Here is an 18364-nt window from a genome sequence, read left to right as displayed (position 1 = left end):
AGGGCTATGAAGAAGTATCCTGAATAGTCCACTGGACAAGATATTTAATTGCAGAGAATGGTGGAGACTATGTGAATACCGTCTCAAAACGAAACCGTGGATGATGACCACTGATACTGCTGCAAGTTTATAATGGACAAATATATTTAAACAAACATAACCATGGCCAGGTTCGATTAATACTCTACCTGACTATGATGAATACATTTGCAAAAATTGAAATAATGGAAGATGTCTACATATTCATATAAGCAGGCTTCCATTCCTCTCGAAAATGAAGGCCTTGTTCAATTTCCTTTAAGTTGAATATCCAAAGCTGCTCCTTGTATGCTTTCAAGCATTTCATTATTCCACCCACACACCTTCTCCACACAGAACCATACCAATTCATCAACCATGTGACCTGTTCTATATAATGTGGGGTTCATGGAGCTGTTAAAGTCCCTGTGCGAATTTTAGAGCCGTGTTCATTGATTCTAAGGTGAACCACTCGTGCAGTTTTTCCAGTATACATTTTGCAAGAACACTGGCATAAATCACATTGGAACTTCTGCATGTCATGAAGGATTTTAGCTGCCAAGTTTTTACAACACTGTCAAAAGACTGTACTTTTTGGGAAAACTTCCAAGTCATGCAGGTGTGACAATTGTAGTGTGATGAATCCAATGGAGTTATCACGGATTCCCTGCCGGTAACCTCCTCACACGTGACCATGAGAAGGCAGCCATGGCCTGATCCTGACCCTGGGGGCTGCTATATGAGGGAGGATCGCATGGGAGGAGACAGCCTCCGGGGAGATGTCCTGGCTTCATCAGGTGAGGCATGCTATCCCTCATTTGCCCATGAAGACGACCCCTTGAGACCCAATACCCGAATTGCCTATTGCCATGCATCGATACACCCTTTTAGGGAACATAGAGCAACCTTTTCTCAAAGCCCTTTTAACCAAACTTCCATTGCTGGACAAAAGGTTAAAAGCTCCAAGACTGTCTTTTCCAGTTCTAATTATCATCCATGTAGAACCGGCTCATCATTTGGAAAGATTGCAAGTAATGTGTTAAGTAATTTGCATCAGTTAACATCAATAGACTTCATCTCCCACAATTACCCAAGTACTGGGACGAGGAGGAAGAAGGGAGCAATACAGAGCAGAAGGGAGCAATATAGAGCAGAAAGAGTCTTAAGCTCAATGAGCATGCTAGTTGGTTTCACAATACACCTGTGTGTGGGACATTTAAAGATCGAAGACCAATTGCAAGAAACTGCTGCTGTTGGAAGCTGCCGTACCTCTCTGTGAGGAGTGTGGTCCCTGGGAGCACAGACCGATGTGGGCAGAACCAAGGGGCTCACCAGCAAGGAGGCAGAGAAACGTTGCACGAGCAGTACATGCCGCAAACATGCCAGGAACAGAGGGAAGATTTATGGACGTTCTGCAGTTGGAGAAAGGAATGCATCATTTACTGGGACCTGAAGGAAGGTATGCATGCTCGCAGGAAGCCGTCAGAGGAACCAGAACGATGTGGAAGCAGTCCAGAGTGGAAAGCGGGCGGCAAAGCTTTGCTGCGTAAGCGCGAACGGGACCATACAGCTGGTGAGTCAGCCCAAGCAAAGTGGGGACCCCCGGGTGATTCGGTGACCCAAAACCTTAAAGCCACAGAAACTAAGACATTAAAAAGATTGTTTGCAGATTTGGGGGAACCCAAAAGCAAATATTGAAAACCAGATATACAGAACCAAAAAAAACATATGCAATTGAGGAATTAAAAATGGAAGTCTTGGTTCCAACCTCCAATGGTTATCTGATGAACAGTTGCAGGACCTGTCCTTTTATCCAAGATTCAGGCTGGGAGCATGCCCAAGTCCACCAAGGGTGGATCTGCACCATTCACACCGCTAGTGGACTGGTCACCACATCTGCCCAGCAACAGACATTTAGGCATTCAGATGTGGATTGGGACTAGATAGTCTCAGCCCCCTTCTCTGACACAAAAAACGCCCCTTAACCCACAAACGCCACAGCTTTTCACCGGGAAAGGGATTTCCATATAAGGCATTTTCTGACCTGACAAAGGAGGAAGAAGGCCAAATAAAAATATGGCAAAATAACAAGCGAAAAACCTCATGGTACAGGGCATTTAGGGTGTTAGCAACCTTTTGTAGCCATTGGCGGGTAATGCAAACGTGCATGAGTAAACTGTATCAAAAACAGTAAACTTCACTGTAAGTTGATGTGTGTTATTCTAACAATACAGGAATTCACAAAGAGCGATAATATCTCAATACTGATACTCTTAGGGGCATGTCAGTTTCCCCATACAAATGAGCAAAACAGGCAAGTTAGTAAACCAGAAGGGCTTTACTTACCTCCAAAATGTCATGATAGGATGCAAAACAAGCAAAAAGAAAAGGTGTCCCATAGATGTCGATGGGATGAAAGGAGCAAAAAGAAAATAATTCCTAATAGTAATCATGGGACAACATTTTAGCAAGACGTGAACACATCTTTTTTGAGACATACTGTACACACTAACACCAAGACATTGCATGTTACATATTGTAGGGACCTTTGTATTCCAAGATCATAGTTCATCTTCTTCCAGACTAAAATTATATTCCTCTGTACCAGGGGAATAATCCCATTTGTAGGGTGAAAGCTGGGCATTGTGATGTTAGGCGGAGTCTCTCTCTCTTTCTGTCTGTCTCTCTCTGTCTCTCTTTCCCCCTCTCACTCCTCCTGGAAATGTTCTGTCTCACCTCCATGAGTCTCAGGCAGGATGCATTCCCTCCCGCTGGCATCCAGGCTCCAAGGTGCACTGCACTCACAGGTGAAGGAGCCCACTGTATTCATGCAGCGCCCATTTTTGCAGGTAGATGGTTCCTGACACTCATCAACATCTGCCAACAAAGTAAAAAAGAAACCAATCAATAAGGTGCAGACTTGGAATTTGTGACTCTTATGGCAGGAGTGAGAGTAGCATGGGAGGGTTTCAGACCTTGTACTCACAGGGTGAATATAATGGTGGCACGGCTGGCGGAGGGCGGTAGGAATGTCTCTGATCTGCATATGGCGGATAGGGCAGAATTGGATGTCAATGCTATAAACTTGAGGGTTAAGTGGGAAAAGGATATAGGTGAGCAACTCTTGTATGGCGAATGGGGCAGGACCCTCATGTACACAAAGCAGGTCTCTAGGAACGCGCGCCGTCAATGGATACAGTACAAGATTGTGAGGCGGGCTAATTGCACTCCGGTTACAGTAGCAAAAATGGTACTGGGTGTGGATCTACCTTGCTGGAGATTTCAAGGGGCGACGCGACATTTCTTCACACGTGAAGGGGATAGGATTGGCTGAAGGGATGTGCGAATATTTGTTTGACATGGTTAATGTTCAGATCCAGCTTATGGTGCAGCACTCTATATTGGGACTGGGGCCCCGTAGGAAGGGAAGGCAAGGCAGAGCTACTTATAGAGCTTTAGCACTGTGGCTTATACTTGCAAAAAAGGTGATTGCCATGGCATGGAAGACGAAGGCTTGACGCAAGATGGGTGAGTAGCGTTGGGCAATGCATATGTTGGTGAGGACAGAAATGGATGTTGCCTCACTGATGGGCCCATAAGAGGATGGAGGAGCATGGTACATAGTAACATAGTATGGCATGTGGTCTGGCATAAGCTTGAAGCACAATCAGACCAGAGGAAGGGTTTGGGAGAGGGAGGTCCTGACCATTCATTGGGGATTGGGCAGGCAATGTATATGGGAAAGGGATGTAAGTTATAAGGACCGAATTGAGGAGAATTGTAACAGAGGGCTTGTGTGCATGGGGTCGAGTTTTTTTCTTCTGACTAATTGTAGTGATAAACTGGAGATATGCATGGAACACAGTGTAATAAGACCAAACTCTGTTTTTGCAACATGTTGTACAATGAAAATCACAAATTAAAAAAAATAGTCGGTTGCAGAATAGGGCCTATAAAATTAGATATTATGTCATTTCTTTCCACAATGGCGGGCACAAGAAGGTTCCATTTTATGTTGAAATCATATTTCCACCACACCATGCCTGGGTGTTGGTGCCAGCAGAGTATGCCAGGTTATTGGGACAAGAAAGGCTCTCAAGGGGCTTGTTGTAGGGGGGAATCAGAAAAACTGTGATATCCGATCCAGTCCTTGGCTATTGGGACCAGCATGGAAACTTGGTGCTGCATTCTGAATAGTAGATGTTGTTTGGGGTCTTTTGTGAGTGGAGCCTGGTAGGATGCTGGATTTATCCTCAGAAGTGCAAATTGTTTTAGTCTGTTATACTTCTATGATAGCCGAAGTGGTGGATGCCATTTGTGTTTCTCTTCACTATCATGGCCTGCCTTTTGTACACTCCCCCTTTCTATCATTAACCAGCATTCTGTAAGAAAGGTGCCAGTGATACGAATTCTGCACTATGCAAGATCAGTTATTGCAGAATGGCTTTGTTAATTTCTTGTTTCTTTTAAACCAGTTTGCCCAGTAACTCACCAATCTCGCTCAGGGGTTGGCACTTCTTCTGCACGCCATTGTAAATAGTGGATGGGGGGCAGCTGCAATGAAAGGATCCTTGTGTGTTGATGCAGAGACCATTGAAGCAATTTGATTTATCCAGGCATTCATCCACATCTAGAGAAGGGTGGAGGAAAGAGGAAAATAAGAAATATGTTTTATAGAACAAGAATCGTGCCATCAAGGGTAAACTGTGCCACTGGACCAAAAAAATGGGGTAGTCGTTGAACCCCTTTTTAAAGGTTTGCCCATACACCACAGTGTGAGTATAAGAAATATTACTTACATGTAACAGTATTTTTGTAGCTTGTCCCTGTTCAAGATTCACATTTGTGCATAAGTGGTCATCTAGTGGTTGGTCCAGAATCTTACACCCTGTTTAATATGTGTTATAAGTGGGTGTTAAGATGATCAATGAATGACTATCTGCTAGGATGCTCTCCATGCTCTTCCACTTGATAACATGTAGTTTGTGTGTTAAGTGGGATAAGAAATCAAAAGGGGTGGGGGGGCTAATAAGTTGAAAGACAATATTTGGGGTGCACGCCTAAGAATTACAAACAGCTAAGGAAAACGTGTGGCCTATGTAACTAAAGGTGTTACGTAATAGATGTGCCTCATTACAAGTTTGCCAGTCTGGATAAAAGTGCTGGTAACAACAGTTACTGGTACATTTTCTGGTCCGGCAAACTGCAAGTGTGCCGGTAGGGGCAGTGGACTACTGACAGGCCTGACCTGCCAGTAGTTCAAGCCCCTACCGAAAGATATTTCACCAAAGCACTTGCATTGCGACTAACGGTGCTGGTGCTTCAGTGTTCCCATTACCGTGGAGTCCTATGGGACTCCTATGGGACTCCAAGGGATTGGGAAATTACCGTTCCTCCACCGCCCGTAATATCGCTGTATTACCGGGATATCAGGTTCCGAAAACAGTAAGGTGAGTCTGCAGGTAACCCCCAGAGTAAATTGAGGGTTTCCAAATATTGGCGTCAAAGATGGGGAAGTTGTCAGGTCCACCAGCCTAACCAGGGAATCTCACACCTCCCCTGCCAAAGCTGCAATCTCACTCATATACATATTCTTAGGTCTGTCCTTAGTCCTTCATATCTTGTCCCGGTTGCCAATGAACCATTCCTGTACCACCCTAATCTGGGCCGCCAAGTAGTAAAGGTAAAAGTTCGGAACACCCAGACCTCCCTTCTGAGTAGGTGTTAGTAACCTCATGGACACTCGTGGTTTTTTGTTCATCCAAATGAACCTACTCATTTGTCTCTGAAGCTCTGTAAAAAAATGCTTTGGGACCTTCACGGGGAGAGCCTGAAAGTAGTAGAGGATCTTAGGGAGGACGATCATCTTCAGGGTGTTTATTCTCCCCAGCCATGATATCAATAGGGGTCCCCATTCCCTCAAGAGCTGCTTGACTCTCTCCAGGAGAGGCGGATAATTGGCCTTATACAGAACCCCCATGGACCCTGTGAGCTGTACACCCAGGTAACGAACACTACCAACAGCCCACACATAGGGGCAGTCTCCTTCATACGTCTCACCCTTTCCCCAGGCACAGTTAGATTGAGCATCTCTGATTTGTGGCCATTGACCTTCAGGCCTGGCACTGTGCCAAATTCCTCCAACTTCCAATGATGTCTCCTGAGTCGTGACTGCAAGTAACATTTTGTCTGTAAAAGCAATCACCATATGATTCTCACCCCCCACCCCAAAACTAATACCCCTGACATCCAGTGCTTCTTTGATATGGCAGAGTAAGGGTTCCAGGTGAATTGCATACAGAAGAGGAGAGAGCAGGCACCCCTGTTTCGTACACCGGGACACCCTTCTCCCCTGAGACAGACAGCCATTGATAGCAATTCGAAGGGTCAGGTCCCAGTAATTAGCCCTCACAATTCGCCTGAACCTTGCCCCCATGGCCTCCATGGTGTGAAAAAGAAAAGACCCTTCCACATGGTTGAAGGCCATTTCCACGTACAAGGCCAGAATCCCTGCTGGGGTGGTGGTCAGAGTGGATTTCTCTATGAGATGGCATATCCTGGGCATAAAAAAACTGGATTGATCAGGTCGATCAGTTTGGGGAGCAACCTGTCCAAGCGAGATGCCAGAATCCTGGTGTATAGTTTTGCATCTGCAATAATTAGGGCTATGGCCGGTATTACCTGCACAACATGGGATCTTTATTGGGCTAAGGGAGCTGGACCACTTAGGCCTCCTCCATAGATAGGGCAATTCGTCAAGTCCACCCAAAGGTGTTGAACATGGGCACCAAAATTGGGATAACTTCCCTAAATATTTTATAAAAGCTGCCCAAGTAGCCATCCGGCCCCGGGGCCTTACCATTCGGCAACAACAAGATCGCAGTCCTCACTTCCTCAGGGGTGATATCCCACCCAGTTCTTCCCTTTCCCCTGGTGTAATTTTTAACAGGGGGCATCTCGCCTGATTTTCCTTCTGGGCCCTCTCCTCTGGCGAGTCGGTTGTGTATAGACTGGAATAGAATTGCGTAAAGGCAACTATCATGCCCTCATTTGAGGAGCTCTCCCTTCCATGCCCTGCTCTAATCCTTAGTATGGTCCTAGACGCTTCCTTCTTCCTCACCTGTCTAGCCAAAAGCCTATCGGCCTTATTGGCATTAATATTCGTGCTCTGAAACACTTGTGTACGAGCGCGATATAAATAAAATATCAAATATCAAAAAATATCAAATATAGTATTTTTACTCCAGGTATAGGAGGGATTGCTCTTCCTTCCTGGTTTGGAGAACCTCGAGTTGGCCCCTGATCAGCCTATATTCTTCCCTGACTGCATTACCTGTGTCCTTCTCCATTTTGTCCATTAACTTCTTAAGCTGGTCCTCAAGCTCCCTCTGCATCTGGTCCCTTTGCCTATCCCTCTGTGCTTTTCTAGCAATCAGTACCCCCTGATGGTGGCATTAAATATGTCTCATGCAATGTGCCCTTCCGTCCCCTGCGAACCGTTATTTATGAAGTACTCTTTAATCCACCCACTCTGGTCATCACAAATCATCTCCATTTCCAGAGCCCCGGGCCCTTTTTCCTCTTGTGCAGAGTAAGGCTAATGGGCACATGATCTGATATGGCTATCAGCCCCAGATCTACCTCTCTCACCTGCCCTAAAAGAGTACGGGATGCCCACACATAGTATATCCTCAAGAAAGACCTGTGGATATGGGAGTAGAGGGTATACCCTCTATCCTCCCCTTTAATTCTCTCCATGAGTCCACTAGAGCCAACCTCCCCATACCCTCCTTCGTCTTCTTGGTCGGGGCCACTTGGTTATGGTATATCCTCACACTCCTATCTTTGTCTGGGTCCCATGCTAAATTAAAGTCTCCAGTGAGCAAAATCATACCCTTTGCAAACTGTTCAAGTTTGGCTATGACGATCCTCTGGAAACCATCCTGCCCGGTGTTGGGGGTGTACACTGTCGTCAGGGTGCACATCAACAATGTAAGTGCTGTCAATATGGCATGTTTCTAGTGCACCATTCTGCCCGCTTCCACCACTACAGGCACCGCGCGAGCCCACGACCCGCTTCTGTGTTTGCGTTTATTTTTTACTCTCTCATTCAATTATCCAAATCCCGCTTCCCTGCCTCACGCAATACCCGCCTCCCTCCCACCCAACACCATCTGATTGGCCCGTAGGCCCATTTTTAAGAATCCCACTCAGGGCAGCCCCTGCCCAGACAGCCCCGGCTAAGGACCCAAGGCAAAGGACTGTGTTGGCCCGTGTTAGCCTGAGGAGCCTGCAGCCGTCAACCAGCGTCGGCTACCGTGGTTAGTGCAGCGCAGAAAAAGAAGGGACAATCACTCCTGTGCCCCCATAAAGTTTGGGTGTTGTTGCAATTGCTGCAGTGCCCCCATTTTAGGTATCCCAGGTCTGGGTGCTGTTGTAATTACTACAGTGCCCCCACTTTAGGTATCTCAAATCTAGATATTGCTGCATTTGCTACTGTGCCCACTTTAGGTATCTCAAAACTAGATATTGTTGTGTTTACTACTGTGCCCCCATTTTAGGTATTCCAAATCTAGATATTTTTGCGTTTGCTACTGTGCTCCCATTTTAGATATTTCAAATCTAGATATTGTTGTGTTTGCTACTGTGCCCCCATTTTAGATATCTCAAATCTAGATATTGTTGCAATTGCTACTGTGCCCCCATTTTGTGTATCACAAGTCAGGGTGTTGTTGTGATTGCTGCCCTGCCCCCTTTTGGGTATCTTAGATCTGGGTGCTGTTTTAATTTCTGCTGTTCCCCCATTTTAGGTATCTCAAACCTAGATACTGTTGCATTTACTGCTGCGCCCTCAGCTTGGATCTCTCAAATCTGGGTGTTGTTGTGATTGCTGCTGTGCCCCTATTTTAGGTATCTCAAATCAAGATATTGTTGCATTTAACTACTGTGCCCCCATTTAGGAATTTACTACAGTGCTCCCACTTTAGGTACCTCAAATCTAGATATTGCCGCACTTGCTTCTGTGCCCCCATCGTAGGCATCTCAAATCTAGATCTTGTTGTGTTTGCTAATGTGCCCCCATTTTGGATATCTCAAATCTGAGTGTTGTGATTACTGCTGTGCCCCCATTTAAGGTATCGCAAATCAAATCTAGATATTGTTCCATCTGCCACTGTACCACCTTTAAGGTATCTCAAATATAAGTATCATTAATTTTGCTACTGTGCCCTCAATTCTAAGCATCTCAAATCTAGACATTGTTGCTTTTCAAATTTCTCAAATCTAGACATTGCTGCATTTGCTGCAGTTGCCCTTGTTATGCTTCTCAAACCTTCATATTGTGGGACTTGCTACCGTGCGCCCATTTTAAGTGTTCCTTCCCACCATCCAGGTATCACAACAGTTCTAGGTGTTGTTGTAACCTCTACTGTGCCCCCTTTCTAGACACCTCAACTCTAGGTTACATCTACTACTGTGCCCCCATCTTAGCTGTCCAAAATCCAGGTGCTGTTACAACTACTACCGTGATCCCCTTCAAATATCCCAAATCTAGGTGTTGTTGCATGCTCCACTGTACCCATTTAACCATCTCAAACCTAGAGGTTGTTGCATTCACTACTGTGCCCTCACTTTCAGACCCTTCCTCCCTATATTCAAGGTGTCTCAAATCCCAGGTCAACCCTGCCTGCCGGCCTGCCACAATACTCCCACACATGACCACGACCGGCAGTTCCAACCCTATAAAAACGGAGCAAGAACCAAGACCTCCTATCTGCACCCTCAATACTGACCCAGCAACTACACAGCCATTCAGAACAGCAATCCCACACACAACCTTTCCACACACACCTCTCAACCATCAAACAAAAGAGGCACTCTGGCAAGCAAATAAACCCCATGCCAGACCCACCACTACCTTTCTAGCATTCTCATTCATAAACGCCAACGCTCTCTACCGTCACCACCACAAGCATCCCTCACTCTGACGCCCTACTTCCTTCATGCTCTCATGGCACTGCCTCCATCTCTCAAAGCCAAGGAGCCGTCAGGCTCACCAGGAACCATCTCTGCCCTACCAAACCCCCTCTCATTCCCACTCATGCTCCACCCTTGCCCAACACCCCCACCTGATCATACGCCAAGAGCAATCGCCACTGCAACTCCACCACCCACTGTGCTAACTCGAACTCCCAAGCCAGAGGAGCTCTCTGGCACTCCAGGCACAGCCTCCAGGCCTCGACAACATCTGCACCTCCCCCCACAGACTCCATGCACAACCCCACAGCTCTCCCAGATCCAGTGCTGCCCCCCCACACAACAAGAACCCCACTCCGTGCTACATACAACTCCTAAACCAGAGGAGCATGCTGTTGCTCCTTACACAACCCCCTTGCCACCCCCTTTTCATCAGCCCCTCCCCGTATAACTTTGCCCCGTAGATCATCACCCCCGTCCTCATCGCTCCATGCCTCAGCCAGAACCCTGCAGACCCTCCCACCCCCTCAAACCTCTTAAATCACTCTTCCTGGAAGGAGGCTATGTCCCTCAACTAACCCCATCATCCCCGACACACCCACCCTCTTGCCCACCCAGCCCCTACCTACCTCGCCTCAACATTTCACCACCTCCCACCACTGCCCGGCGTTCCCTCAGCAAGTCCAACCCGCTCACACTACCCCCTCTCCCCTGAGTCAAACCACCTTCGCTCTCGACAAACAATGCCCACTCAAACTCCACCAATATCCACTCACCCTCCATCTCAAGATGTCACCCCTCATCCCCCTTCCCTGCCCTCAACATTGCACGGCATGCTCACTCCAGAACTATCGACTCAACCATGCCTATCCCCCCAGACACCCAAACTCCACCAATATTCACTCACTCTCCATCTCAAGACATCCCCTTCTTCACCTTTCCCTTCTCTCAACATGGTATGGCTTGCGCTCTCCAGAACTATCGAGGCATCCCCCTCTTCCTTCGACCCCCCAACCCTCACTCACACACCTACAGTGCCAAAGCACTCCAAATTTAAGAATAATAACCCCCCCACCCTCAACTCGTTATGCCTCTCCTAGCCTGCATCACACAGTTTCCTTCTCATCTACAGACAACCACGATACAACAGACATTTTTCCAACAATCTCTGTGACTCACTAGCTACCATTCTCGTCAACCATCCTTCACTAACCCTACTGGGGGACTTCAATATCTGGTTTGAAATACCCAACAATCCCATACCAAACCCCTGGTTGACAGCCTAGAAGCACTCAACCTCTCTGGGCATACCACAGGTCCCACCCACACCTGAGGCCACACACTTAACACAATCTTCAGCTCCTCTAACTGCATCTCGGCGTCCAGCCCCAAACTCCTCATCTGGACAGACCACTCAGCCTTACCTTTGTCCATCCACACAGTCTCACCACACGAGCACAAATGTTGGAACATGGTTAAGGTACTACCTGACCTAGCTGAAGCCTTGCTACACTCACTCCCAACCACAGATAAACCTCTACCTATCAAATCCTTTGACTCTTGGCTCAATGACTCTCTCTTCCTCATGCCCCACCCGCACCCTCAAAGGACCAATCCCCACTAATCCCCAAATGGTTTACGCCCCACCTGAAGACTGTCAAAACCAACAACCGTTCCCTCTAGCGCAAATGGCAAGCATCAAAAACCTCCCTTAGCAAATCGCTATTTGCCCGTCATCACCATATCTACAAATCTGAGATCCGAAAGGCCAACAAATCCTACTATAATAAACAAATTCTAAACTGCTGCAGCAGTAGCACAGGATCATCTCGGAATTTTTGAAACCCACTTGTACAACTGTCTCTACACACCCACGCAAGCGCTCTGCAACTCCCTCTCCCTCACTTGTACAGAACAGCATTGGACAGGACCGCCACCCTCCATGCCAAACTTGCCCAACTCCCGGTGCTCAAGCCCCTCCCCCACACAGTGCCGACTTTCAACTCCTTCAAGCTGATCTCGAGCGAGGAATTCCTTAAGCTTCTATCAAGCAGCAGACCTTCCGGTCCCCCCTTACCCCGCCTCCCTCCTCAAAGAAATCTTCTTCTCCACCTGTGCAGGGGAATAGGCTAAGTCCATACTCAACGACTCCTTCACCTCCGGCTCCTTCCCAGACCCTTTCAAAATAGCGCACGTCAAACCCCTTCTAAAAAGGCAGGCCTCGACTCCCTCCAACCATCCAATTACAGGCCCATCTTGAACACTAGATTCCTGGCAAAACTCATTGACTGCTCTGCCTATTCCCAGCTCAAACTCTTTGCTGAATCCAAGAACCTTCTTGACCCCACTCAGTCTGGCTTCCGGGCTCGCCACGGAACTGAAACCACATTGATCTCAATCTGGGAAAACCTCAAAGTCACGGCAGACTCTGAAGGATGCGCCACTCTGGTTCTGCTTGATCTGTCAGCTACCTTTGACACCATTAATCACTCAATCCTCCTCGACCGACTTCAGTCCCTTGAAATCCGAGACTTGGCTCTCAAATGGATTGCCTCGTTCCTTAACAGGAAACAAATCACTACCCTTCCCCAGCTCGCCCCAGTGAGCACTGGAGTACCCCAGGGCGCTTGCCTCTCCTGGCGCCTCTTCAACCTCTACCAAGGATCATCCGATTGCACAACCTCACCTGCTACAATTATGCTGACGACACTCAAATTATCCTAAGAATCCCCAAGATGAGCGATGATCATCCCCCCGACCTAGCAGCCTGCATCAGTGATATAGAGTATAGACCAAAGGATGACTATAAACCACCTCCTTCTCAACCCAGGGAAAACCGAGATTATGGTATGTGGCAACTCAGCTTTACTCCCGCAACCATTCCCATGGCCTCCCGACCTCGGCACGCCCCCCCCCCACAACCCCAACACACTCACTGACCTAGGCTGTACATTGGACTCACGCCGAAGCCTGTCCCATCAGATCAACAATGTATCCAGATCTAGTCACTACCACCTCAGGCTGCTGAGACGCATCTTCCCCATCTATCCTTCCCCAATATATTGACTTTTGTTATGTCAATTGTCATGTCGAGACTGGACTATGCAAATTCCATGTACCTGGGTGCTTCGGCATACCAACTTAACAAACTCCAAAGAGTCCAAAACGCAGCTGCTAAACTACTCCTTGCACTGGGACGAAGAGATCACATCTCACTTGCTCTCTGCACCCTCCACTGGCTACCCATTGGACGAAGAGCCACTTTCAAAATCCTGTGCATCACCCACCGGGCAGTGCACAAGGCCGGCCCGACATACCTCCAAGAGAAGACTATGCGCTACTACCCAATACGCACCCTAAGATCAAGCACAGCCCTCCTACTAATGATCCTTCACTCCAATTCAGCCAGACATGGAGGGCCAGCCTACTCAACCTTGGCACCAACTCTACTGAATTCGCTACCACCCGTACTCGACACAACCAGCACTACATAGCATTCCGTAAAGAGATGAATACATGGCTCTTCCCAAATCCATGAAAGAGTCTGCCCAAGACCATAAACCAATCTTCAATGAGCTAAGCCCCATGAAAATCAACACTAACCTGAAACACAACACGGGAAACGGCTAACCAATTAACTAATTAGCTCTCCCCAGAATAGCAGGTACAGTCAGGGCACGAAAGTCAGCCTATTTACCAAGAATTTACAGCCTATGCAGTTACAAGCCGCACGCACTGACCTCAACCACCAAAGCACAGTTGGTGCTATATAATCAATAGAGGCGTCCCCTATCTACCGAGGAATAAAAACCTACAACCAAGCGATGGTGGGACTAAAGCAACTATGCTTGGCTACAACCATCCAATAAATCATACAATAACCTAAGAAGCATCCAGTAACGTAGCTTTAATATCCCTCCTGGGACCTGGAAAATGGGCCGAGTCCGATTACAAAGCGCCAGCTAAAGAACGGTCGGACCAAGATAACACAACATAACCAACTGATCATTTTACCTCACTCTGAAATTCACTACCACGAACCACCATTGCAGACACAGACAGCACGCTGAGCTCTAAAAGCATCCCAAGCAAGGAGGCAACCCCCCCCAACAACCGCAAATACTCATTCCTACCAATATGCTCACTCTCCACTTTACACCAACAAACAATGGAACGCAGCTACACCCACCGATCAATTCGGCCTAGCTGCACACATATCTACATCGCACATAGAACACCTCAACAGCCTGGTAAAATGCTGCTATAACCTACTAATGTATAGGCCTAGCAGCACACATAATCTCCCACACATGCCCCAAGGCAGCCAGAATGCAGACTCTGAAACCACCCTCTTTGGTGCACACACTACATGGATCCCTGACTTCCACTGCATCGCACTTACCATTTAGATTTCAGCCAACCCTTGTGAACCACAATGGCTGCGCACATACCAAGTGCACCCAAGCATTATTTACTACATCAATCTCTCAACTGATATGGACCACAAGGTGCTATACAAATGCACTTTAACATAACATAACATAACAAAATATATCTGCCCTCATATATGGTCTCCCATAGTGTCTATAACAAGCAGCCCCAGCTGAGCGCAAAAAGCCAGGACCACACCGCCACATTTACCCTTAGCATTAGCCTGAATCAACTGGGGATATCCTTTCAACTTAAGTTTATGTCTGTCAGATTTTTGGATGTGTGTCTCTTGCAGCGCCACCCAGTATGGCCTATCCCTTCCCCAAAACGGCCCCATTTTCCTCCTATTTACTGGGGAGTTAAGACCCTTGACATTGAGAGTGATCAACTTAAAGTTAGGCATTCCTGCTGTGAGATTTCAGGCTCCGGTCCCCCATTCTGTTCAGCTGCCCCCCCCACCCACCTGCCCCATCGCCGCCCTCCCACCCAGTCTCATCCCTCCCTCACCACTCACCCCCCTCACTCTGGTCAGTAGTTGATTGATGTAGCCCTTCTGGTGGCCGCCAGCACCTTCTTCTCCCCATAATGGTGCAGGGCAAGGCAACCACTATGTCCCTGGGTCTGGCCCCGGGCTCTTCTCGCTTAGGCCCCACACTATGTATGCGGTCCAGCTCTATTCCCAACCAATCTTCCACCTCCAGCATGTCCGCAATTACATGCTGCAGGTCCCTGTCTGCCACTGCCTCGGGTAAACCTTTGATTCCAATATTGGCTCTCCTCGATCGGTTCTCTAGGTCCTCACTCTGGATCTCCAGATTCTGAGTGACCCTTGCCAACTCATCAATCTTACTGGTGTCTTCTGCAACGTCCTTTATGGCATTCTCTGGTGCATCCACCCGCTCCTCCAATTTCGTTATGTTGCATTTCACTTCCTGCAATGATTGGGAGAGTTCTACACGCATCAAGCTTAGCTGAGATTGAATAGTTTCCAAACTCTTGTGCCCAAAGTCCTGAAAGCACTGGCGGAGGACCCCCTGGGTAACCACTTGATTCTTTGTGGGTCCGCCATGTCACCGGGCTCCTCCTATCCAGAGGGTCCTGGGATATCACCTTTCTTGAGCCAGAGTCTTTGCAAGTTGCCCTCCTGTAATTTCTTTGCTGACTTGGGGGCCACCTGCAAGTCCTTCCCCTTGCTTTCGGATATGTGTGTATCAAAGACGAATAGAGGAGGGTCCAAGCCCCTCCTCCCCACCTGGGCACCCTGTTGCCCGCCTTGGCCTCACCTGGCAACTGCCCCCAGGCTGCCATTTCACGCCACCTGTCTGAGGGCCAACGTCTGCTGGGAACCAAGTCCTGAGGTTCCCTTCTGCCTCCTTGCCGATGGGCCACCTGAAGTGCTCTCCTTCAGGCACAAAGCCTTTGCACATCCCGGTTGCAGCACCTATACTCAAACCTTCCTGGTACAAGGGGTTGAGGGGGGTGGTGTGAGTGCAGTTCTGCTGTACTCTCATGAGTCTAGGCTTTCTGGGCCCCTCCTTCGCTCCTCACATGGATCCAAGTGACCAGTGGGGCTGGAACACCCCTGAACCTCTGCTTCACACACAGTTCAGGCCTTCCCCCAAATGCCCCACCAATGCCTTCTTCTAATGGGCCCCACCCCTCACTGCCTGCTCTCAGCAGAGCTCCGCAGCTCTCCTGCACGGCACCTATGTATATTCGTTTTATTAGGTTTGCTTTTGGTCAGCTGGGGAATTTACAAGCCCTATGGACCATGGGATTCATTGCTCTTATTGAGATTACAACTATACTGGAATTTGAACCTCACCCGCGCTGTCTTTTTCCACGCTAAGTTCCCAAAGTTTTGAACACATACATTGGGACATTCAGGTGAGCCACTTAATTCTAGACTCTAACTTCAAGCTTCAGTTTATATACATTTTATGTACAAGCGGTTTCCATCTGGATAACCAACCCAGCTTTGATCATTCTAGGACCTGCTATTTCTTCAGACATTTACAGATTTAGTTATTGCCCCTGTCTTTATCTTTCATCATCTACTTTTCTTCACACTGTAGTTCACATTGTTTTTTCTGATTCCTTTTCCTTTGGGCAATTTGCACTTGGACTCTGGGATTACCGGACAGTATGAACCTACCTAACCTCTTTGCTTCACTTGCTCTCTGGAGGAATTTCTTGACAATTTAGTATTTTTATGACTATGTACTTTATAAGATAATTGAAAATTCTAAATGTACATTTATACCTTGCGTGGCAGATCCAATTTGTTTGAGATCTCTTTTTGGTGTGGCTGCACAGTTACCCCCTGGACTTACAGACAGGATTGCGGAATCAGCCCTCATATAGGGTTGAGATTATGGTAATTACCTTTTCTCCCCTTTCTCCATCGAATGTCACGTGACTTGTTGAAACCAATTGACATGGGAGAAGTCCTGCTTACTGCATTCACGGATCATTCATTTTTTAACCAGTATGTAATTGTTATTCATAATGTGTTTCTTTTTCTCCCTTACTTTTCTTTGTTCACACCTCGCTTTAGGTGAAAAATGTGTTTATTTTCAAATATGTGTAAACATACAGAAGGTAAAAAAGTATTTTAATTACATCTGGGCACGTTCAGAAAAACACAGATGAACGATCCAGAATCTATGAAATTCAAGGGAATGCTATGCCCTGACGAAGATGGACATCACCTGCATGTCTTGTTAGATGTGTTACTTCCATCAAAACTACTATTTTTCAATGGTGCCATGTCCTTCACATTTATTATTTGTTCTTTCCTTTTTCATGACACCTTAGTAGTTGACGCACAGCATCCCATAGTTAGATTTTAGTGTGTGTGCTTTACTGTTTCCTTTTGGTATTTGACATAACTTCTTTCTCTAGTTCTCTTTTTGTGTTCCTGATTTGATTATTGAAATGAAACCTTCTTTGTTTGGTTTTCTGGATCTAATATTATTTGAACTGCGTTTTTGATACTCATCTTATTGTTTATATATTTAGTCTAGTCAGAGCGACTGGGGGTCCCCCACTTGAGTGATTCCCTTCACTCGTTTGGGGCACCACCCACGGCATGCCCAGATTAATTCTTAGGTTCCATGCGATTGATTGGCTTGCGACCTTTCGCAGCAGACATTATTCGATACTAGCACTTTAAACAGTATGCACTTTTTTAGCCAATTGTAAGATATATTTCTGTATATTGTACTAGAGCTTCAGACAATTTAAAACTTTTTTAAGACTCTATCTGTAACAAATAAATATAATATTGTAAATCAATTGTTTTATGTATGATGATCTGTGGGGCAGCTAGGGGGGCCTTTTTCCCTGTCCATATGGTTGGATGATGTCCTTTGAGTGAACTTCTTTGCCTTTCCGTTGGCTTGACTTTCATCTATTACTGTTTGTTGCTTCCCTTCAGCCAGCGAAGTAGGGGAAACGCATCGTTTGTTTTGCTTGTATGATAGATTATGACATTCTTGTATATCGATTTTGGGTTTCCTTGGTTGAACTCTGCGAGTCCCCTAAACGTTTTGATGGTGTAGCCCATGGCCTTACAGGGCCCGGCTAATAGGGGTTATCTGCTTGTCCCCTAAGGGAACACCTATAAATAAATGACACAGGCCTCATTTCAAGTATGGTGGTATCTGCGGTAAATTCACTGAAATACCACCACACTTTATTTATCGTTACTGCCAGATTACAAGTGGTAGTAGGCTGTGTAAATCCCCATTAATTGGAGTCCATAGAACTCCATGGGGGATTTCGGTGGTAATTCTGCCAAATTGGCTGATGTGGGGTGGTAAGGTGGGGGAATTACCTCCAGCTTCTTGCTGGAGGTTTCTCCTCCACCTTACCCCCAAACTTGCAGTTTGGCGCTGCAGTAATATGGCAGTAACAGTAACAGTACCAGTATTACTGC

General features: G+C 47.0%; 1 protein-coding gene across 2 annotated transcripts in view; it reads right to left on the bottom strand.

Moving 5' to 3' along the window:
• Positions 1-18364, bottom strand: part of LTBP3 (latent transforming growth factor beta binding protein 3) — a 542185-nt gene that overhangs the window by 63804 nt on the left and 460017 nt on the right. For both annotated transcript variants that reach the window (XM_069645022.1, XM_069645021.1), the window contains exons 23-24: positions 4511-4648; positions 2755-2895 (exon numbers count right to left, since the gene is read on the bottom strand). In XM_069645022.1, coding sequence (XP_069501123.1) covers positions 2755-2895; positions 4511-4648 — 279 coding nt within the window. The remainder of the gene's footprint in view (positions 1-2754; positions 2896-4510; positions 4649-18364) is intronic.

This window comes from Ambystoma mexicanum, chromosome 2p, assembly GCF_040938575.1.
Source record: "Ambystoma mexicanum isolate Mex_15411 chromosome 2p, UKY_AmexF1_1, whole genome shotgun sequence".
NCBI lineage: Eukaryota > Metazoa > Chordata > Amphibia > Caudata > Ambystomatidae > Ambystoma > Ambystoma mexicanum.
This window is presented reverse-complemented; position numbering and strand designations above follow the sequence as displayed.